This window comes from Rhinolophus sinicus, linkage group LG05 (assembly GCF_036562045.2).
Source record: "Rhinolophus sinicus isolate RSC01 linkage group LG05, ASM3656204v1, whole genome shotgun sequence".
NCBI classification, from domain to species: Eukaryota; Metazoa; Chordata; class Mammalia; order Chiroptera; family Rhinolophidae; genus Rhinolophus; species Rhinolophus sinicus.
This window is the reverse complement of record NC_133755.1, coordinates 17672552-17694633: the sequence shown is the minus strand read 5'-3', so window position 1 is coordinate 17694633 and position 22082 is coordinate 17672552. Positions and strand designations below refer to the sequence as shown.

General features: G+C 46.5%; 2 protein-coding genes across 2 annotated transcripts; one reads left to right on the top strand and one right to left on the bottom strand.

Moving 5' to 3' along the window:
- Positions 1 to 2522: 2522 nt before the first annotated feature.
- On the bottom strand, positions 2523 to 9741 carry TCF23 (transcription factor 23). The gene is made up of 3 exons (XM_019735262.2): positions 9273 to 9741; positions 8266 to 8508; positions 2523 to 6233 (listed from the first exon to the last, which is right to left on the bottom strand). Exons 1-3 carry the CDS (start codon positions 9492 to 9494, stop codon positions 6054 to 6056), a joined length of 645 nt encoding a protein of 214 aa, XP_019590821.1. The 5' UTR covers positions 9495 to 9741; the 3' UTR covers positions 2523 to 6053.
- A 9090-nt stretch (positions 9742 to 18831) lies between these two features.
- PRR30 (proline rich 30) lies at positions 18832 to 20453 on the top strand. The gene has a single exon (XM_019735275.2). The coding sequence runs from the start codon at positions 19175 to 19177 to the stop codon at positions 20255 to 20257; it is 1083 nt and encodes a 360-aa protein (XP_019590834.2). The 5' UTR covers positions 18832 to 19174; the 3' UTR covers positions 20258 to 20453.
- Positions 20454 to 22082: the final 1629 nt, after the last annotated feature.

The following is a 22082-nucleotide window of genomic DNA, read 5'->3' as shown; positions in this document are numbered from 1 at the left end:
CTTGTACAAAGATCATCCTTGCAATGCTTTAAAGAAAAAAAAAAATCCTCTGGTAAAGGTGATAGGGCAGAAAGCCGGCCAATCTCTGTGTCTTCTTAATCTGGAAAGAACATTTTCCGTCTTCTTAAAAGGGCTTTAGGAGGATCATCATGTAATGATTGACTTAGGATTTTTACTGTTTCTGGGAGGCTGCTGATGGCTCTGGTTTCTTTTTATATGCATGAGACCAGCCTCTTTCTGTTCTAGCTCTTAAATTAGTATGGTGTTAATAACACACCACATCACTTCACTGCTAGTGTTTCTAACAGCTGGTTTCTTGGAAGAATTTGCAATATCCAGATCTCTTCTACAAAGTGACACTGCTTTTCAAAAAGGGCCATCCAGTTCTTCCCCTCAACTTCCCCGATGGCTCACACATAACAGGAACCCGATGAAAATCTGTTAACCCTGGATCCTGTAGACATCAAAAATACAGCCTAGAATTTCATAATTTTTTTAGTAACGCCACGTTTTCCCCATGTGGAGTTCCACCTTTTCAAGGAACAAGTAGGTATTCATTTTATAGTAATGTATGAGGGCCCTTCCTGTCTGGGTCAATGGCATACTATTATGATGACCTTCCAGAAGCAAAAATAGGTCTGTCCTGGTCTTCCCTTATGTCCAGGGGAAATCGTGGTGGTGGCTTGTTGTTGCCAATAGGCAGCTGGTGAGACTGGTCAAAAGGGAGCCTCCCTTCCTTGGCCAGTTGGTGGAGTACGATAACCATGTTTGTGAGGCACATTCACCCAGCTTTGGCATGTGAAGGAAGAGGTGCTTTGCTGACTGGCTGGCCCATCCCACATCTGGCAGCCCTCCCAGTGTCAGGGCTAATGGCTTCTTGCAATGAGATGTAGTCCTTCCCAGCAGGCTTGGCATATGCCCACACTTTAGCGGTTACAGCTCAGCTTTGCTTCAAGTTCCGGTTTACACTACTGCACTTCTCAGAGCATATCAGATCTCGACAGTTTTATTATGTTCACCTGTCGTGTGCGCATCAGTTATGGCTGGCCCCCTCCCAAAGTTCAAAGTTTGCATCTTGGGAGACAGACTAACTGTATTTTCCCCAGGACTCCAGAGATACAGGGGCTCTGCCAGCCACCATGCTATTAGCTGTGGTTTCTGGGATGCGTGGTATAGAATCTATTTCCATCCAACTTGGACCCAACCCCCAGAGGTTCTGCCCCACGGAAGCCTTGATGTAACTGCTGTTATTTAGGCCTGATTTACTCAACTGTTTTTCAACTTCCTGCATCCTAATGTGGAGGATTGTTTCTATTCTGATTACTGGATCATAATTTTTTGTAATTGCTTTCTGGTTTAAAAAAACCTCACTCACCTTTGCTCCTTCATAACTTCTCAGCTTTTTCAATGGCACTGGTCCTTAGTTTCTGCCTCTGTCCCCACTAATATCTTCCTGGTGGCTAGTGGTCAGCCCTACCCTAGGCAGTTAAGGAGGTCCCTTGTCCTTTGTTTCTCTGTTCAGCAGATGATCCCTTGCTGTGTTGGGCGTGGGGGTTCCTCTCCCACCTTGAGGCTGGGGAGGCAGAGCCCGCAGAAAGGGGAAGTGCCCATTTGCATGTTCCCAGCATCTCTGGCCACCAGCCTGGCGGGGGGAGGAGTGGGAAACCCAGGTTCAACCAAGAAGAGATAATCATTCCAGGTGTTTCTCATCATCAAAGCAGGGGTCGTGGTGGTTCTTTTGAAGGCCAGGGCATGGGGAGCTGTGGTTGGCTGTGAGTCCAGCGGAAGCCCCCGACCTGGCAGTCTGCTCACTGGTAAGGAGGTGTGGGATGGGTATACAGAGAAGCAAGACAGGCTGAGGGAGAGTGCTCAGGGAATCTGGACTTTGGGGGAGAACTGACCTTGCCCTTTGGGCTCCTGGATGTCTGTGAGTCCGGTTTCTCGGCCGAGCTCCAGGAGGTGGGCAGGGGCTGGGGGCTGGGAGCCCCAAGAACACAGGGCTTGCTAGGTGTGCACTGGTTACACGGTAAGACTCAGAGGTACCTTGACCTTCAGGGGGAATGTGGGACCAGACCCTGAACCCTCGGATCATTTACCCAGTGTTGCCAGGACTCCTTGACCTCCTGCCCATGTCCTGTCAGAAGCAACTTTACTGCATTAGCCAGATAGCACCTATATTATCCAGATTGCCCCCCTCCTTCCCTCTCCAGACGACCACCTAATCTTCCAGGTTCCTTTTCATCCCTTTTCTTTCTCCCCCTCCCAGCACCCTTTGCTCTGATTATTTGCCTGAACCTGGACCATCCCGCAGCAGCTGCCCTTAGATAGAGGGTAGAGCTGTCACATGTAGGGTCATGGGGTCGGGTAGGAGCTTTCCTTGACCATCACCAATTTATTCTAAATCAGAGATTCTAACAAGCTTTGGTCTCCGGACCCTTTTACAGTCTTAAAAAAGCAGGACTCTGAAGAGCTTTTGCTTATGTGGGTTATTCTATTGATAGTCACCATATGAGAAATTAAAATAGAGAATTTTTAAGAACATTTATTTTAAAATAACATAATTAACATATAGGTGAACATATGTACAATTCTGATGAAAAATAATTGTTTTCCACTTTGGAAAATATTTAGTGAGAAGAGTGACATTGTTTTACATTTTTGCAGATATCTTTAGTGTCTATTATAACAGACAGCTGGATTCTCCTATCTGCTTCTACATCCTATCTGTTGTTGCAATATCACATGTCTTATGGCTTCTGGAAAATTCCATTACACTTGTGAGAAAATAAGAGTGAAAAAAGGCAAATAGCATCTTGTATTATGTTTCGGTCACTTAGAGAACTGGAAGGGTCTCAGGGACACCCCCCAGGGTTCCCAGCCCACACTTTGGGTATCTCTGATCTAGAGCAGGGGTCAGCAAGCTTTTTCTGTAAATGGCCAGAATTCCTTCGTAGGAACAGTGTAAATATTTGGGGCTTTGCAGTCTTTCACAGCTATTTAATTCTACCATGGTATCAGGAAGCAGCCATAGGTAATAAACAAATGGGTGTGACTGTATTCCAATAAAAACTTATTTACAAAAACAGGTTGGAGGGGCTGGATTTGGCCCATTGGCTATAGTTTGCCAACTCTTGATCTAGAATCTAAACTTTCAGGGGCCCTGGGTTTAGGGTTTGTGCCACAAGAGGGAAGGGACAGTGCCATCTGACTCATCCTGGCCAGGCTCCTTCCAGAGGAAGAGAAAAAGAATTTCTCAGAAAAGACTAGATTTTCTATTTCTAATTATTCTAGTTCCCAATTTGGTGAGGTCTGCAGCCTCTCCCTTAATACTTAGATAACCCTTGGCCAGCTCTTCCTCTGCCACAGTCCATCTAAGCTTCTGCCCTTAATTCTGCAGCTCATCAGAAAGCACAGCACATCCCACTCTGGGGAAGCTGTCATCATCATGGCCTCCACCCTCACCTCAAGTCATGGGCACTGGGAATGGGACAGGCGGTACAAGATAACCAAGTGGGCCAGCCATCCCTCTGACTCCTGAGCCAGATCACTTTAGTGTCACTTTGTCAACTGTGCTCCTGTTTCCTTTTGGAGCCTCTTTCCCACATAGCCTCATTCCCAGGGAATAAACGCTGTCTTTGGATCTGAGTCTCAGCTGCCTCCAACTGAGACTTACTCACCCCCTGCTCTTGTTCACCCCCTGCTTCCAACCCTGGTGGGAATAAAACATCTCCCAATGAGAAGGTGTTTTTCTTTCGCTGCTGCAGAGGCAAAGGGGGTTACTGATGGTTCTGGTTCGTTTGTGGATCTAAATCTCCAAACTGTTATTTCCTCTGGTTACTCCTGCTCATCCCTTGGTTCCACCCACCCCCTCACAGCCCTTTTGTTTCCTGGTCTGACTGTGCTGGGTGCTGTCCGGCTGGAGGAGACAGCCTTTGGACCCTCCGGTCCTGTCTGGGCCTTAAGGAAGACAGCTCTGCCTGGAAAGAGCAGCTTTAGAAACCTGTGATGATGGCACTTGCCCTTCCTCAGCCCTCCACCCACTTCATCCTTCTTTTGCCCTCCTTGTCTTCTCTACTTGGGCGATGTGGTCACCTTTGAGGGCTTGAGTCTGAGCAGGGCAGGGTGGGGCGAGCCCCAAATCAGTCTCCCAGTTATCAGGAAAAGCCCCATGTTCTGCGGGAACCCCCCCATGCACACCCAAAGCCAGCTTTCCCAGCTTCGTCCTCAGAAAAAGATTGTGTGCCACGAGCTCTGGAGGAAAGTCCCCTGGTCCTCTTCTTATCATCCTTGAACTCAACCAGGAAGACCCTGCTCTTTGGCTTCAAGATAGAACACTCGAGCTGGACTTTTATGGTCCTGAAGAGCACTGTACTCGTGCCCACCCACACCTGGTCTCTGCCCCTCCTGGCCCCGTGCAGCTGCCCAGAAGCAGCTCTGCACAAGCTCTCCAGGCCGAGACTCGGTAGATTTACGAGTTCAGCCTTGGCCGAGGCCTTCTCCCCATGGCTCCCAGCCACAGTCCAGCTGCTCTCCCCCACCCCATGCACCCACGGCTGGGACATTCTGTGTTTCCTTTTCTGACTCCACCTCAACTCGCTGAGTCACCCCCTCAGCCCTCTTTCCCCTGCTGCGCTGGCCAGCCCTATGGAGGAACAGCACCCCATCATGCCAGAACCCTACCCCTGGCCACTCCCAGCCTGCCCAAAACCTCAGTTATGCTCATGATGGCAATGGTAGCTCTGGCTAAGGCTACCCCTGTTGGGACTCTAGTCAGCCTGGACCATCCCCTCCCTCTCTGAGGCCCTGAAGTTTAACAAAAAGCTGATTCCTTTTCTGTCTGGACTTCAGTTGCCTAGTTGGAAGTTATACCAGATCTGGAAAGTTACTTCCAGTATGTGTAGACTCCGTGATTAGCCCTCAAACGATTTCTTCAGGGCCAGAGATAAATTCCACTAAAACCCTATCAAATGTGTGGCACCCCATGGCTTAAGGAGAGCCTGGGAGGGCAGTGTCTGTGGGGAGGAGCTGGCCCCAGGCAGCTCATCTGTAGACAGATTATAGAAATAACTCCAGAGCCAGTGAGGCCTTAGGCCAAAGTCATGCAAGGACCCCATTGACCCCAGGCTTTGTTTTTCCTGGAGGTTAGGTTTCTAACATGATGGAAACAAAAGACGAATTATCCCCTGGAAAAGATACCCATTCTCCATTGAAGGTCATTCAAGGATGTAATCCAGTCTATCAATATTCTTCATATGCAAAGGCTTTATGGAGCTGCCTGGTTCAGTTAAGGTAGAGCTACCTCTGGGTAAGATCTTTGCAAACTAGGCAACTGCAACCATCTAAAAGCGCCTCTGGAAACTGGAATGTAAGCAATGTAAGCTTGATGGCTTAACCTGTAACTAACTCACATTTTAAAAAGCCTGGAAGGGTGCAGAGCCCAGAAAATGTAGTGATGAGGGGAAGCTGGAGAGACCACAATGCACAGACAAGCCCCCTACAATCCTTCCTGCCTCTTTGATGTCCGCTAAGCATTGTATGGGCTAATAACAAAACATGTTCCCTTCTTCAGTTTTTCCTCTGGCTGGGTAACCCCGGCCCAGCTCTGTTCACACTCATAACTTCCAAGAGCCTGTCTGGCCTTTGGCTGTCCCATCAGCACCTGTGGCTGCTGCCACCTTAGGCGCCTACCTCTGCACCTGTGCAGCAGTGTCTGTCTTCTAGCAATTTCCAGAGGGTTTGTGGGAACTTGAGCAGGAGAAAGCAAGGGGTGGTGCCCTAACTCAACCTCCAACCCAATCAAACCCCTTCCTTGCCCCTTTCCCTTGAAGCTGCCACAGGGAAGTCACCCCCTCGGTGGTGGTGCCGAGAGGAGGATTTGCTCCCTGCTGCTACTGAGTACTCTCATCACAGAGATGCCCGCGGTTTTACCTGGTCTGCGGGCTGGAACCTGGGGACTGAGTCAGATTTGATGGGTAAGACAGTGAAGGGCCTGGTAGAGAATCCAGGTCCCTAAGCTTGAGTCCTAGTCTAGGAGAAAAGGGCAAGTGTGATCATCATTTGTCACCAAGAGCTGGTGAGAGTGGTCTGGTAGGAAGGAGAGCCTCTGCTTCTCCTGAGACTTGGGACCCGGCCTCTGCCTCCTTTGATCTTTGGCCTGAGGTGGTGGCTGTGGTGGAGTCAAGGCCAGAGTACCCCAAGCCTCCGGCGTAGAGACGAGATCGCATCGGCCACTTCTGCAAGACACAGGGATGGAAAGTGAGTAATGCTCACTATTGCAGCTTCTCGTAGCCCTTGGCACCCAAACGTCGGCCTTCTTAGTCTCCCTCCCTGAGGCCCTGCCCTGCCATGACTGCTCTGATGACAGCGGTCTCTGGTTCACCACCCCGTCTGGCCCCACACATTCATTCTCCTGGTCACCTGAGCCTTGGGGAGGGGCACATGAGAAGCCAGCTGAGGATAGCGAGAGCCCTGAGAGGAGCCCCCACGGTGGGGAGGGAGGTGGACGACAGAACTGGCCACAGTCATGGCTGGGCAGTGCGGAGGGCAGCAGAGCCAGGGCAAGGAGAGGCACCTCCTGACACTGAACAGTCCTGAGCCCTCTTTTTGCCCAGCCCCCTGCCCGGTGCACCGGTATCTGGCCCCTGACATCAGTGCTGCCCACTCCCTCCAAGCTGGGGACTTCCATGATAGTCCATCCTTCCAGGAGGAGTGCAGACAGTCCCAGAAAACCAGGTTGACTCTGCCCTCCTCTTGGCAGCCCTTTCACCTGGGGGTTGAGGGGGCGCTGCTCCTGGATGACTACCCCACCTCACCAAGTTGCCAGTGTACTAGACCTAACCAGGCTCTCATGTTTCATTCTTCAACGTGTTGTCAGCTACATGCAATGGCCTTGCCTTGGCCACCATTTTACAGCTAAAGCAATGACTATCCACGGCCACCACCCCAGCTGCCGCTGTCACCATTTTAGAGTTGTGCCCATCTAGTCTCAACTTTTTGCATTTCAGCTACATTTTCTTTCTTTTTTTTAATTTATTTTTTAAATTTATTGGGGTGACAATTGTTAGTAAAATTACATAGATTTCAGGTGTACAATTCTGTATTACATCATCTATAAATCCCATGTGTGTTCACCACCCAGAGTCAGTTCTCCTTCCATCACTATATATTTGATTCCCCTTACCCTCATCTCCCACCCCCCACACCCCCAGCTACATTTTCTTGACAGAAAAAATCCTCAAGTTTCAAGACATTTCAGAACTATGATGTTTAGGGGAGAGAGATGGTTAAAAGTATCTACCATAAAAATAAAGTTGACCCTATTACAACGCTATCCTCAGAGGGCAAAGCTAGCCCTACCTTTATAGCACAGTTATACTCTGCAACCAGCAACTTACATGCCATCCCCTGGGTCTGCGCGGTGGCTGTGTGTGTGGATGGGGGTGGTGTCTGAAGTCAGACTCCCTGCTTTCAGACTGCATTTAGCCCCTTAATCTCCCTAAGCTTCAGTTTCCTCATCTGTTAAATTATCCTCCTTTGGTTCTTGTGTGGATTAAAAGATAAGAGTGCACTAAAGCACTTAGTCCAGCTCCTGGCATAACTTTAGCATCCAAATAATGCTAGCTGTTATTGAGATGGTGATTTATTGTTAATTATACTTTCATTCATGATCTTATTTCATACCCTGGAAGAGAAGTAAGGCTCCTGTTACTTCCCTTTCAATATAATAAAACAGAGGTGCAGGAAAGGTAGGTTGCAGTCTGGTAAGTGGTACATTCAGAAAGCCCCCCCCTTACCCCAGGTGCCACTGTGCCCTCTGCTCCCTCCTCCCCCAGCTTAGTTGCTTCTAGACTGATGGTTTTTTAGACTATTGTTCTTCCAAAGGGAGAATCTCTTTGTGACACAAGTCCAGAGGACATGAGTCATTGTACGATGCGATGATGTCCCTCCGAATCTAGGACTCCCCTAGGTGTGGTTTCCTTTCCCAGGCACCAGCCCTGGAAACTGCTCCTTTTTCTCTCCTGCCACTTGGTACCCCAGAGTCTTGAGGCCTCCATGAATTTCCCTCCTCTTGGAGGAACCATATTCTCATGAAGTCATTTCTAATCGCCACCCTCCACTGCACCCTAAGAGCCAATCTAGGCTCCTGTTGTTTGAGAGAGTGGGAAACAGCTGGTCCCCATGTTGCTCTGCTCAGGTCAGGGGGCCTGAGTCTAATATCCCTCTATCCCGAGCCCCCTTCCCCCAGGCCCTGGGCCTGTGGCCTACCTTGAGAGGGTGCAGGTAACAGAGTCCACGCAGGAAGGGTGGCCAGGCGGGGCCAGGCAACTCATGGCCAAGTGTGCGGGTGAGATGGGCTATGTAGCTGGTAGCCAGCAACAGCACATCCAACTTAGAGAGCTTGGTGTCGGGGGGCACGGCAGGCAGAGCAGCCTGCAGGGCCAGGAAGGCGTGGCGCAGCGTCCTCACCCGGCTCCGCTCCCGCGCTGCGTTCTCAGGACTGGTCTCACTCTGCACAGAGGACCCAGGTGAGTGGGTCTGACCACATCCCCACCTGTCCTTGGCTTCTAAGAACATTCTAGTGCGAGGTCACCTGCCATAGCAGTAGCACACTGATCAGCAGAGACCAAAGGGCCTCACCCCCAATTTGTCCGCTCTTGGCCCTGCCCCGCTTTACAGCCGAGGAAATGGGGAGAAGGCCTTGCCTGGGGTCAGATGGAACAGGACGCCATCGCTTGGCTCAGAACCTGAGAGTCCTGTACTCTTTCTAAGTCTCCACTGTGCCTCCCCCTAGCCCTCATTCCATCCACATGCAAGTCTGAACCCAGTTTATCAGGGGGCCTGCCCTTGGGGCCACAGGGATCACAGAGCCACGCCCTGTTCAGTAGGGCTGACCTTTGCCCTACCAGCCCAGCAAGGAAGAGACAGCTGTGGCAAAGAGGAAAGGACCAAACCAGGGTCAAATCCCACAGGTTGATGTCCTGGCCCTGCCACTGACGGCTGCCCTGGGACTTTGGGATGTTCACATCAGTCCTCCAAGCCTCAGTTTCCTGAGAGAAGTCAGTCAGGACAGCTCTCTGAAGCACATTCTGGTTAAGACCAGCTTTGACGTGTCCCAACCACCCCAGCAGGGAGCCTTGTTGTCAAAGGAGCCAATGTCCCCTCTCTTGGGCAGGGACGGTAATACTGAGTGAGGCTCTGCCATCAGAGGCGACCTCCCAGGCCTCCAACCCCTGCCTCCCCAGCTCCCCTCTGCAGGGCCGGTAGCTCCTTACCCTGCCTCCAGCCAGGCTCCTGGCCCTGACTCCTCTCAGTCCAGGGGCAGCTCTGCTCCACCTTTGGTTGCTCCAGCTGGTCTCTTCCCACAAGTGGTGACTTGTCCTGCTCAGGCGGCTCCTCCTCCTGTCACTGCCTGCTAGCAACCTCGACCTGGCCTTCACCGGGCTCTGCCCTACTCCAGGCATGGCTGGTGCCCCTCTGGTCTCCCTCTGTGACATGCCACACCCCTGGGATGTGGTGTCACAGCCTCCAGGACAGGAACACAGTGTCTGAGGAGCCCTTGGGCTCAAGTTAGCTGGGGCAGGCCGGTCATCCAGCCAGCAATGTCTGTATCTGAGGGAGCTGGCGCCAACTTAGTCCTGCCTCACTCCTTGCTCTGGGAAAACGGCCCACCGGCACAGCCCCCGCGAAAAGCCTCCTGCCTGCCTCCTAACCAGCTGAGGGGTGGGGGTGCAGGGGGCTGGGAGTGGCCAGGGCCTGGGAGGAGGCCCTTCTGAAGGAGGCAAGAGGATGGTGGGAAGGGAGCTTCCTTCCTGGAGCCTTGCTTGAGCCTTGGAGTTGAGCCTCCTAACTCCAACTTGTTAGGAGTAGGAAGAAGTAGCCCACCTGCTACAGTAGCCCCTCTCTGCCCTCAAGTTACAATCTCTGCCTGCAGCAGAATCATCTTGCATGTCCCTTTCCCTCAATCTTGAGCTCCAGGGGAAACAAAATAAATGAAAGGAAAGTACAGAGAGGACAGAAAAACAAAAGTGGCTATCGATACAATCGGATAGAACACCCAGCCAACCAGAGAGAAAGGAAAAAAGAAGACAAGTAAAATTGACCTGACTGTCCAACAGTAAGAAAGTGATTAATTAACTTGTGGTATATCCATAGCATGGAATGATGTGCGGTAAAAGAAAGAATAAGACAGACCTCTGTATAACGGCATGAAAAACTCTCCAAGATGCACAATTAAGTGAAAAAACCTAGTTATAGATCAATATGTATCATAAGATCCCAGCCAGGATCAAAACACTAAAAAACACAACCTGTAAATGTGAAGGTTTATAGGCTTATGTGAACATATAGGAAGGAAGCTGAAAAGATGCACACACAGCTTTTCTTTTTCTTTTTTTAACTCAAGATGCAGACAATTAAGCATATACCTCAATTCGTGGCACACTGTTGTATTTGGTACACACAGGACCACTTGTTAACCTCCCTCCCTCTCTCCCCTCCTTCTATTTCCTTTTATCCCATTCCTATCATTCTTCCCTATCATATGCAACCTCTCGAAACTACTTAATGTAAATTCTTTTGCTAGTATGTTTGGTAGTTTGAAAGTGTGTACACAAATTCTTTGCCACTCCTCTGTTCAAAAGGTGTAGCCCAATCCCCTCCTCCCGCTGTGTGTGGGCCCCACATAATCACTTACTTCTAACAAATAGAGTGTGGCCGAAGTGTCGGAGTGTCACTTCTGAAGCTAGGTTATGAAAGACACTGTAGCTTCCTCCACGCTCTCTCTCAGAGCACTCAGGTCACTCATATCGCTTGCTCTAGAGGGAGCCAGCTGCTATGTAATGAGTATACTCAAGTAGCCCTGAGAATAGGCCCACGTGGTGAGGAGCAGAAGCCTCTTACGGACAGCCAGCATTCCCTGCACCCGTGTGAAGGCACCACCTTGGAAACAGCCTCCAGCCCCCCGTCCAGCCTTCAGATGACCGCAGCCCTGGCGGACAGTCTGAGTGCAGCCCATGAGAGCCCTGTGAGCCAGTCTCCCCCAGCTCTGCTGCTCTGACCCATAGAATTCCTGACCCACAGAAGCCGTGTGAGATCATAAATGCATATTACTGTTTAAGTTTGGGGGTAATTTGGTAAGCAGCAATAGATAACTAAGGTGATATGTGTTATTGACTCGTGTGCGTTGCCGTATGAATGAATTTGAAACTCAGTAAAATGATAATATAGTTTATACTATACATATATAATACAATGCCACTTATGTATTAGGTGTTGTATTATGTGTCATTGTTACTCCTCCCGTTCAATCCTATGTCTTTAAGTCCCTTGCTTCTACCTGCTGCAGAGTACTCCACAATGTGCACCCATCACATTTTGAGCACCCAAAGCCCCAGGGATGGCCATCCAGATTGCCTCCAGTTCCTTATCACCCCACACAACGCTGGCATGAATACCATTGCATGTCTCCTCGTGGATCCAAGTAAGATTTTTAAAAGCATATGTCCAGAAGCAGAATGCTGGATGAATTGACGAAGTACTGCCAGAGTGCCATCCAGAATGGCTGCAGAGTCTGCATGTCCAATGGCACTGCATGGGGCCCTAGAGGCCCACGTCCTCACGTCCTCACTCCACCTGGTGTTAACCAGATTCCTAGTTTTACAGGTAAGTAGGTACAAAGGCTGATCTTGTTACCACTTTAATTTACCCTTATCTGATTACTGATGAGTTCAAACACCCTTTGTATGTGATGCTTGGTAGGGATTCAGTTTTATTTTTCCCCATATAAGGAGCCAGTTTTATTATCTCTGTGTTATCTGCCAACAACATCTACGAAACAGTCCATTCTCTCTCCCTGTTTAGTCACAGCTCCCAATTCACCATATATTGTTTCCGTATTTGTATATAGGTCAATTTCTGAGTTCTCTATTCTGTTCTACTGATTTTTTTGTCTGTGTTTGAGCCAATACCAGACTGTTTTTATTATTATGACTTTGTCGCACGTCTTAATATTTGGTAGGAAAAAATTCCTCTATTTATTCTTATATTTCTAGGTTAACTTAGTAATTTCTGGACCCTTGTTTTTCCATATAGATCTTAGAGAAAGTTTGAGTTTCTAAGCATTCAACTAAATTTTTAATTAGGATTTCATTGAATCAATGTGCTAATTTGGTAAGTTTGCCATCTTGATACTTTTAAATCAATCCTTCCAAAAACGTGGAATGTCTCTTACTTTATTACAGTCATTCTCTATATCCTTTATTAGTTTTATAATTTATTCCATGAATATCTGTATATTCTTGCTTCAGTGAAACAGTTCATAGTTTTATTGAACTAAATATTTCACAGTTTTTGTTGCTCTTGCAAATGCTCTTATTCTTATTATATTTTCTAGTTGACTATGGCTACTATAGAGAAACGCTATTAAATTTTTTACGTTTATCTTGAATCCAGCAACCTTGTGGAACTTTATTCGTTTTACCACTTTGTTGATTCTGTTGGTTTTTCTAAGTAGATGAAATAATGACAATTTTATCTCTTCCTTTTCAATCTTTGTATTTCTTGTTTCTTTTCCTTAGAGCATTGGCAAGTGCTTCTAAGGCTATGATAACCATAAATAGTGATGGTGGGTGCCCTTTTCTTCTCTTCCTCTTAAGTAGAATGTATCTATAACTTCTCTATTAAGCATAATATTTGCTATGTTTTTGATATATGACCTTTACAAAGTTAAGGAACTATGCCTCTGTTCTTCATTTGCTAAGAGGTTTTTGGTGTGTGTTTTTTTAAATCAAAATAGGTGTAACGTTTTGTCAAATGTTTTTCTGCATCATTTGAGATAATCATGATTTTTCTCCCTCAGTCTATTAATATGTTAAATTATTATTTAGATTTTTCTGATGTCAATTTTCCTTGAGTTCTTGTGATAAATCCCACATGCTTGTGATTAATTTTTTAAATACACTGTCTTATTCATTTAGTTAATATGTTATTTAGGATTTTTGCAACTATTTCATAAGTGAAATGAGAGTATAATTTTCTTTTCTTTAATTATTATCATTTGGTTTTGGAACCAAACTTACACTAACCGCATACAATGAGCTGGGGAGCTCTCACTCTTTTTCTATTTTCTGAAACAACTCTTTACATAAGATAGGAATTAGCTCTTCTTTGAAAGTTTGGTAAAGCATACTTGTAAAACCATTGGGCTTGGGTTTTTTCTCTGGCAGAGAGGAGAAAACATTTTAACTTCTATCTCAGTTTCTTTAGTTTCTTATTGATTGATTTAAGTTTTTTATTTCTTCTTATAAATGTTTGGTATTTCATATTTTTCTATACATTTATCTATTTCATCTAGTAATGGTAGGGGACAAGAAAAGAAAAGCAGCCTTCTCCCTCTCTTTTTAGAACAGTAAGTAACTCATTCTTTTCCTAGCGCCTCAAGTGCTATAGAAGTTCCCTGCAAGTTTCACTACCTCCAGCCCCAAATGGGAGCCCTCTTTTATTATTTTTTTCATCTCCATTACGTCTCTAGATGTTTCCCTTTTTTTTCAGTTCTGTATTTTATTTGCACTCAACTCTTTTTGTTCTTCATCAGTGTTGCCAGAAGTATGCTTAGCTTATCAATCTTTTCAAAGACCAGCCTTTGAGTTTTTTAATATTCTATATCTTTTTAAAAATTATTTATTTAAAAATTGTGATAAAATACATAACATAAAATGTGCCATTTTAACCATTTTTAAATAAATGGTTAACATTAAGACATTCACATTGTTGTGGAAACATCACTGCCATCCATCCACTGAACATTTATCATCTTGCAAAACTGAAATTCTATACTCATTAAACAATAACTCCCCGTTCTCCCTACCCCCAACACCTGGCAACCACCACTGAACTTTCTGTCTCTATGTATTTGACTTCTCTAAGTACCTCATATGAGTAGAATCATACAGCATTTGTCCTTCTGTGACTTCTTGCACATAGAATATCGGCAAGGTTCATCCATGTTGCAGCATGTGTTAGAATTTCCTTCCTTTTTAAGACTGAATAATTTTCCATTGTATGTATATATCACATTCTGTTTCTCCATTCATCTGTGGATGGACATTTGGGTTATTTCCACCTATTGGCTATCGTGAATAATACTGCTATGAACGTGAATGTACAAATATCACTTTGAGACCCTGCTTTCTGTTCTTTTGTGTATATACCCAGAAGTCAAATTGCGGAATCATACAGTAATTCTATTTTTAATTTTTTGAGGAACTGCCATACTGTTTTCCGTAGTACCACACCATTTTACATTCCCATGAGCAGTGAACAAGGGTTCCAATTTCTCCACATCCTCAGTAACATTTATTTCCTGTTTTGCTTTTTTGTGTGTGTTATAATCACCATTTTAATGGGTATGAATCTATATTCTTTTTAAGTCTCCATTTTATTAATTTTTGCCCTTATCATTTTTATTTTCTTCCTTCTCATTTCTTCAGTTTTGCCCTAGTGTTCATTTTCTAACTTCTTGAGAAGAGAACTTGGTTGGATTATCTTTAAAGTTTTATTGTGTTTTGCTAAACTATAAGAGGAACAACATAACAAGAATCTTAATCATCATAAACGTATTTTTTCACCTAATAATACAGCCTCAAAAATACATTAAGTAACAATTGACAGAAATGCAGGAATAAATAATCAACAATTATAGTTGATTTTAACACATCCTTTCAGGACCTGATAGATTAAATACATAAGCAGAGATATTGAAGTATAATTAATAGACCCAAGATATTAGATGTATCCAAAAACGAAGGACTAATGGTGAACATCCCTGGCCAGAATAAAAATAGGAAGAGTGTCAAGGCCAACTTTTAAATTTTACTCTTTATACTTCTGTATTATTTGGATTTTGTACAATAGAATTTGTGTTTTGTTGTATACTTCAAATAACAATAAGAGATAAAGGCAAAAATAAATAGATAAACGACCAATAGTGGTTCAAGTGGCTCGCTCACATTTTTCCGCCACAATACTCTGCCAAAAGCCTTGATGAAATCAAATACATTGGGGTTATTATGATTCCCAGGCTAGAAAACTCATTTACAAAGTAGAAAATAAGAGCAATATGGGGAAAGGCATGTGACAAGTACTTAAGGGTTATATTCAGGTACCTACAAGCACCTGCGGGTAAGGTAAATTGCATTGCTGAACTGCAAAAGCAACTCACAGTGGGTCAGAACATAGGAGCGTAAATTTCAATTCCCATTTAGCAAGTCTCTTTAGTAGCTAGCTTGAGAGAATGTGTCAATCAACTTCGGAAGAGTAAGAAAAGAAGAGTCACAGAGGTTAATCTGGTTAATACTCATCCCAGCACTATTCAGAAAAAATAGAGCTTTGTGCAACAAACTGAGTATTTCTATTGAGATGAATGAAACTAACTCTTCTAGCCTGGTGTTATTAGGGAATCAATTTATTAATTTGCCCAACTTCCCTTGTTCTGATACCATGCATCAAGGATCTTGCTGACTCCCAGGCAAGTTTGTCTGCATGACTTGAGAATACTGATGATATTGAAAGCAATAGGTCAGTCCCTGCACCTACGATTTCTCATGGTAAATCAATGATGTGGATTCTGATTCCATTTTGACTCCCCAAATAGCTAGACTGTAGACAGAGAATATGCTAATTATTTCCTGTTGTGTGAGCTACTTTTTCAGGGTAAATTTATAAATTGGCATTCTGGCATTACTTTAGGCTGTTGTGTTTTAGTTGGCATGGTCAAGAGCACATTTCTTATCCTGGAAAGTGAAAAGCCAGATATAACTGCCTTCTCTGATGACACAGCATATACAATAGTCCCCCCTTATCTACAGATTCACTTTCTGTGGTTTCAACTACATGTAGTCAACCACTGTCTGAAAAGAGGAAATGGAAAATTCCAGAAATAAACAATCCATCAGTTTTAAATTGCACCCCGTTCTGAGTAGCGTGATGTAATCTTGTGCTTTCCTGCTGTATCCTGTCCTGGATGTGAATCATCCCTTTGTCCAGGTTATTCACGCTGTACATGCTGCCTGCCCCTTAGTCAGCAACCGTCTCCTTTATCAGATTCACTGTCATGGTATTGTGGTGCTTGTGTTCAAGTAACCTTTATTTTACTTAATAACGGCCCCAAAGCACAACAGTAGTGATGCTGGCAATTAGCCTACACCAAAGAGAAGTTGTAAAGTGTATATATGTATGTATGTATGTATGTATAAGGGAAAACATTACATATATATGTATGTATGTGTGTATATATATATATATATATATATATATATATATATATAGAGAGAGAGAGAGAGAGAGAGAGAGAGAGAGAGGCCCAAAAAATGTATACGCATTTTAAGAAAGGAAAAAACTATTAAAATTGTAATACTTAATATATACCAATAACAAAAGATGAATGCAAGTCATGTTTGACTTCTGTAATTACAAGAGGTACTCAAAGTGGTTGCCATCAGTGTCCAGACACTTCTGATTATGGCAAACTACTGCTTGAGCAACATTGACCATCTCTTAAAATGTGGATACATTTTTTTTGGCACCCCCAGTATGTATATATATATATATATATATATATATATATTTTAAGACCCCCGGTACATATATATATGTACCGGGGGTCTTAAAATATATCCCCTAAGGATAAAGGGGAATACTGCATGGCAATGGTTTCTTAGATAAGACACCAAAAGCAAGCAAGAAAAGAAAAAAATAGATAAATTAGACTTCATCAAATTTAAAGTTTTGTTCATCAAATGAGACCATGAAGAAAATAAAAAGATAACCCAGAGGGTGGCAGAAAATGTTTGCAAATCGTATATCTGATAAGGGACTTGTATCCAGAATATATAAGAACTCTCACAATTCAACAATAAGAACATAAAATATCTAATTAAAAGATGGGCCAAAGATTTGAGTAGCTATTTCTCCAAAGAAGATAAACAAATAGCTAATAAGCACATGAAAAGATGCTCAACATGATTAGTCATTAGGGAAATGTAAACTGAAATCACAATATTACACTACCTCACACCCACTAGAATTGCTAAAATCAAAAAGACAGACAATAATATGTGTTGGTGAGGATAGGAAAAATCGGGGCCCTCATACATTGCTGGTGGGATTGAAAAACGGTACAGCTAATTGGAAAGAAAGCGTGTCAGTTCCTCAAAATGTGAACTATAGACTCATCATGTAACTCAACAATTCTACTCCTAGGTGTCTACTCAAGATAAATGAAAACATATATCCATACAAAACTTGTATAAGAATGTTCATCGCAGCATTGTTCATAATCACCAAAAAAGTGAAAACAACGAAATGTTCATCAGTTGATTAATGAGAAAACAAAATATGGCACATGCATATAAAGGAATATTATTTGGCAATAAAAAGGAATAAAGCAATGATACAACTTGAATAAAGTTTGAAAACATACTAAGTGATAGAAGTCAGAAATAAAAGGCCACGTATTGTGTGATTCCACTTATATGAAATTTCTAGAGTAGGCAAATCCATAGAAACAGGAGGTAAATTTATAGTTTCCAGGGACTGGTGGGGAGGGAGGAATAAGAAGTGACTGGTAATGGGTCTGGGATTTGTTTAGAACACAAAAGTGTTCTAAAATGAGATTGTGGTGATGGTTTAACAGCCCTGTGAGTATACTAGGAGACAGTGAATTGCACAGTTTAAATGGGTGGATTGTGTGGTATTTGAATTGTATCTCAATAAAGCTGTTAAGAAAACAGTTGTTAAAACATATAACCATATCCCAAGGCCAGGGAGGCATGGAGCACGAGCCATGGATCAGAAGCAAAAGAAAACAGGAAGTTGCAGGGAGAGCCCAGCCCAACAGGCTATATAGTTCAAGAGAGGGCAGAGAGCAGAGATGGGAACTAGGACCTGAAGAGGAGACTGAGTGCCCCAAAGAATTTTGCCTGCTTCAGTTTTGTCAAGGACCAGCTTTGGATGATCCCTGAAAGAAGGTCCTAGAGCCTTGAGGCAGAGGGTCTATGATGTCAGTACCTGACCTTTGTGACATAAGCACTGGATGTCAAGGAGAACTGCCCCTAGGAAATGGGGCTCTTAGCTCCCAAGGGGGGCGGCAACGCCACCCCTTAAACAAAGCCCCAGTCTCCCAGAGGCTTTCACCAGCTAGGCCCACTGCTACCGCTGCTGCTGGGTGTGCTAAACCTCTCAGCCTGGGCCAGGCTGAGCCAGAGGACATCAGCATTACGGGCAGCAAGGGGTCGGGGGAACCAGAGTGGCAGGAGACCAGGATGCTTGCAGAATCCCTGATTCAGGTTTCGAAAAAAAGCCTGTAACAGAAGACCTCCACCTCCCTGGAAGAGGACTGAGGGCAAGGCTCAGATAGAAATCTGGGTCAGAGTGAATTGAGTGAGGTAAAGGAAGCTGGGGGCAGAGCGGGGTGTATCCACCCTGTAGTGACTGTTTATCTTTCGCCCAGGTCCCCTCATTGCTCAAGTGCCTTGTGAAACACAGCCCAGAAGAACCCTCATTGGTAAGAGCTCACAGCACCAGAATATCCTCCATTCCTAGTCCCATCTCAGCCCTCACCCCCCAAACCCCCTCATCTAACTCCATCCTACCCTCCCTCCCTATAATTCTCCTCAGCTCTAACCTTCCCTGGAGCATTTTCCAGCTCTTCTGACTCCAAAGGTGACATGCATTTAGGGTCTTGGTGAATCAGGCCAGTACTGGCACATGAAGCAGAGCCAGAAATGGACTGATTCTCCCAATATCTTGGGCTCTGTTTCCCTCTCTACAGGTCCTATAGGCTGTGTCTTCCTGACCCATTCAGATAACTGCTGCTGCCCCTCAGCTCCCAAGAGGCAGCTCTGATTCTCCATCCCCATACAGCCCTCATCAATGGCTGACTGCAAAGAAGTGAGAGGCTGAATTTAGACCCAAGCTTCTGCCTGAACACCCAGACAGCCTGGTGCTACTGGGCTGGCTGTCTCCTTGGCCTGCCACCAACAGCTGCACCAACGCAGCCTCACACGGCACGCAGAAGGCCTTGGTTTCTCAGCTAAGTCTGACCTCAGAGACTGGTCCTGACTCTGCCAGATCTCTAATCTCTGGACTTGCCACCCCAGTCCTTTCTGGACTCAAGGCAATGCTGCCTAAAAACAAGGACCAGGTGTTTCTACAGAATACAGTGCCCCCTGGGCCCCCCCTTCAGGGCCCCTCACAACTTGTGGACTCCCATCCCCCCAGCCTTCAGCCTCTGCCTCCCCAGAAATCACTCACTCCTTCCTACCCACCTAGCTCTCTTTCCCCACGGTCCCATTCTCCCGTCTCCCATTTTTATTCTTCTGAGTCATATTCCGACTTTGTCCTACATCCCTACTTTTTCTCTCTCCCAAGTTCTCCCACTTTCTTTCATCAGAATCAGCCCTCTCTCTCCCTTCCACATTCCTCCTCTCCCTCCCAGTGGCTATACCCCTCTCCTCCTCCTACTCATTCCTCCTCTCCCTCTGAGCCAAAGAACTCTCTCTCCCACTCAGGCTGCCAGTCTCCTTCCCACCCTGTAGACCTACCTAGCTCCCCTCTTACTTCCCCAAGCCCCAGCCTACCTTCTCCTGGGATCTACTCTAACAGTCAGACATGGCACTGGCACCATCAGTACCAGGACACCAGGTCCCCTGGGGTGGTGGGGGAATGCGTGGCAAGCGAGAGGGACCCTGCAGAGTTCAGGGACCCGGGAGCCCTGGCCAAGGCCCTGGTGGCCCACTTGGGGCACCGCCGCATTGCACACGACCTGCGACTACTGCTTTTGCAGCGCCTGTGGCTAGGCAGAGCCGGCCAGGCTCCAGTCGTGGAGTATCCCATATGCCTGGTGTGTCTCCGGCCCCGCAGCCCCTCTTGCCCCATCCCCAGTTACAGGACTGGACCCCGGCTCCTGGCCTTCCCCCAACTACTGCCCTGTGCACAGGGCCAGGAATCCAGACCACTCCGCCTAGGCATTGGCTTTGGCCTTCGCCTGCCTCGTGGCCAGGCCAGGGCTTTGCACCTGTTACCAGAAAGAAGGCCAGAGGAAGTAGGGTCTCAGGGCAAGGTCCCTCCCACCCGTGGGCATCCAACCCAGGCATCTCGGGCCCCAGCAATGGCTCAGGCCCGGGCAAATTCAGCCCCAGGCACACCCTCCCAGACCAGAAGCCTCAGGTCTGCAGGCCCTCAGCCGTCAAACTCCGCCTGATGTTCAGAGCCTCCACCTCAGGCACCAAAACAGGCCACTGTCTTCCTGAAGCCCAAGCTTTCCTCTGCTCCAGAGAGGCCTGCCTCTCCAGAGCCCATTCTCCGAAAGACACCACCTTAGTTCCAGAGCCGCGGAGGCTCCCTGGAGCACCTCTGCTAAACCCCACTGTCCCCCCTAGGCCCCAGATCTTAGGAAGCCCCCAAGACACCCTGAAGGGCTGGCTGGCTGGAGGTCAGGTGTGTTCTCCAGCCTTGAACCCTGGAAGCCCCTTGTGGAGTCTGCTCTCTCCTGGCTGAAGAGGACCAAGGGCATCCAAGGCCTCATTCAGCCTTCAGTGTATCCAATAAAGCCTGACCCTGAAAAACCTGTGTTTGTGCCCTGCTGCGCAGACACAGTGGGTACCTACCTATGTTACTGGAAAATGGGTTCTTGGTTACGCCTCAGGAAGGAATTCAGGAATGCATCAAATAAGCAAGCAAGCAAAGCGAGCCAAGCCAAGCAAGTAGAGGATTTATTAAAAGAAAAAGAATAGACTCCCAAAACGCAGGCAGGCCCAGAAGAACAGCAACTGCGCCAAAGAACAAAGAAGTTTAGGATTTTATTTGAATGAGGGCACGAAATACTCAAGATGTAGGGGTGACGTCACAGGTGTGAGGACAGGTTCCTGCTGTCCTCACCACTCCTTCCTGTGGGGAGGTGGGATTCCCTTGTCTTCACTTGGCCCTTGTTGGAACTGTCATGGTGACATGGAGGTAGAGATTTTTTCCTGCCCATAATGCTAATAATATTATAATCTATTACAATTAGCTGTAGCTGCACCTTAAGAATGATCTCATATCCTTTGTTTCCCTGCACTTTCTTCTTCCTTCCCCTTCCCTCCCGCGGCCCTGTTCTTTCTGCCTACAGTAACACCTTCAAGGGGGGCCAGGACCCAACAAGGAGTGGGGGGAGAGTCAAAGGAAACAGTGGCCAGGGACAGTGGATGCCATGTATCTGAGGAAGGCATGGGATCCACAAGGCCTGAGCACCTGAGATGTGCAGAGGGCTCTGGTAGACACTTCGCACGTGTAAAGACAGATAATGGCATCCCCAAAGACGAAGCCACTGGGCCCCTTCCTCTGGCGGAAGCTTAGGTTAATAAGATGCATGCTGACGAGGCCAGGGGAGCAGCAGATGTATCCTTGCAGAGAAGGGCACTCCTAGCGTTCACTTGCCGAGAAACACAGGGACAGTCTCATGGGAGATTAGAAACCCAAGGGCCTCCTAGGAGGGTGGGGTGTCAGGCAGAAGTGAGACCTGCCCGGCTGGGAGCCAGGTGGCCTGTCACTAAAAGTGTCAGAGAGGAGCAGCCTCCACCTACAATCCTCGGGAGCCACTCCCACCACTGCCTGCCAACCTTGGGTAGTTGTTAAGGTAAACAGTGGTTTCCTCAGACGAGGAAGCCGTGGATTCAGAATTTGAAGCCACGTTTGTTCTAAACGCCGCACTGCCTCCATTGAGAGATTACATTTCCCGTGCATGACCTTGGACAAATCACTTCCTCTCTGGGGTAAAACATGAAGGCTGAGGAGTCTGCGTATCCCTCTTGCAGGGTAGACAGCCCTAATCCAAGGATTTCTTTATTAAACGTTTATTAACCTTCCTTAATCTTTATTAGTTCCCCTTCCTCCTCCAGAATCCCCGAGGACCTTCCCGCGAAACAGGAGGGCACCTCTCCCGCCCCGCAAAAAGAGGTCGAAATTTGACGTCACGGGGAGGCGGCGAGCAGAACCCTGGCGCTGCTGTTCCGTCACCCTGCGGCCCGCTAGTGCTGACGCGTAACGGC

Bases quoted from the DNA above. Each gene is read 5' to 3' on its own strand.
- TCF23 (XM_019735262.2), bottom strand. From the start codon at position 9,494: ATGTCACAGAGGGAGACCAGAGGGGCACCAGCCATGCCTGGAGTAGGG. The intron at 8,509-9,272 runs GTAAGGAGCTAC...TCCTCTGTGCAG, and splicing joins GGAGCCTGGCTGGAGGCAGG to AGTGAGACCAGTCCTGAGAA. The intron at 6,234-8,265 runs GTAGGCCACAGG...TGTGTCTTGCAG, and splicing joins GTTACCTGCACCCTCTCAAG to AAGTGGCCGATGCGATCTCG.
- PRR30 (XM_019735275.2), top strand. From the start codon at position 19,175: ATGCTGCCTAAAAACAAGGACCAGGTGTTTCTACAGAATACAGTGCCC.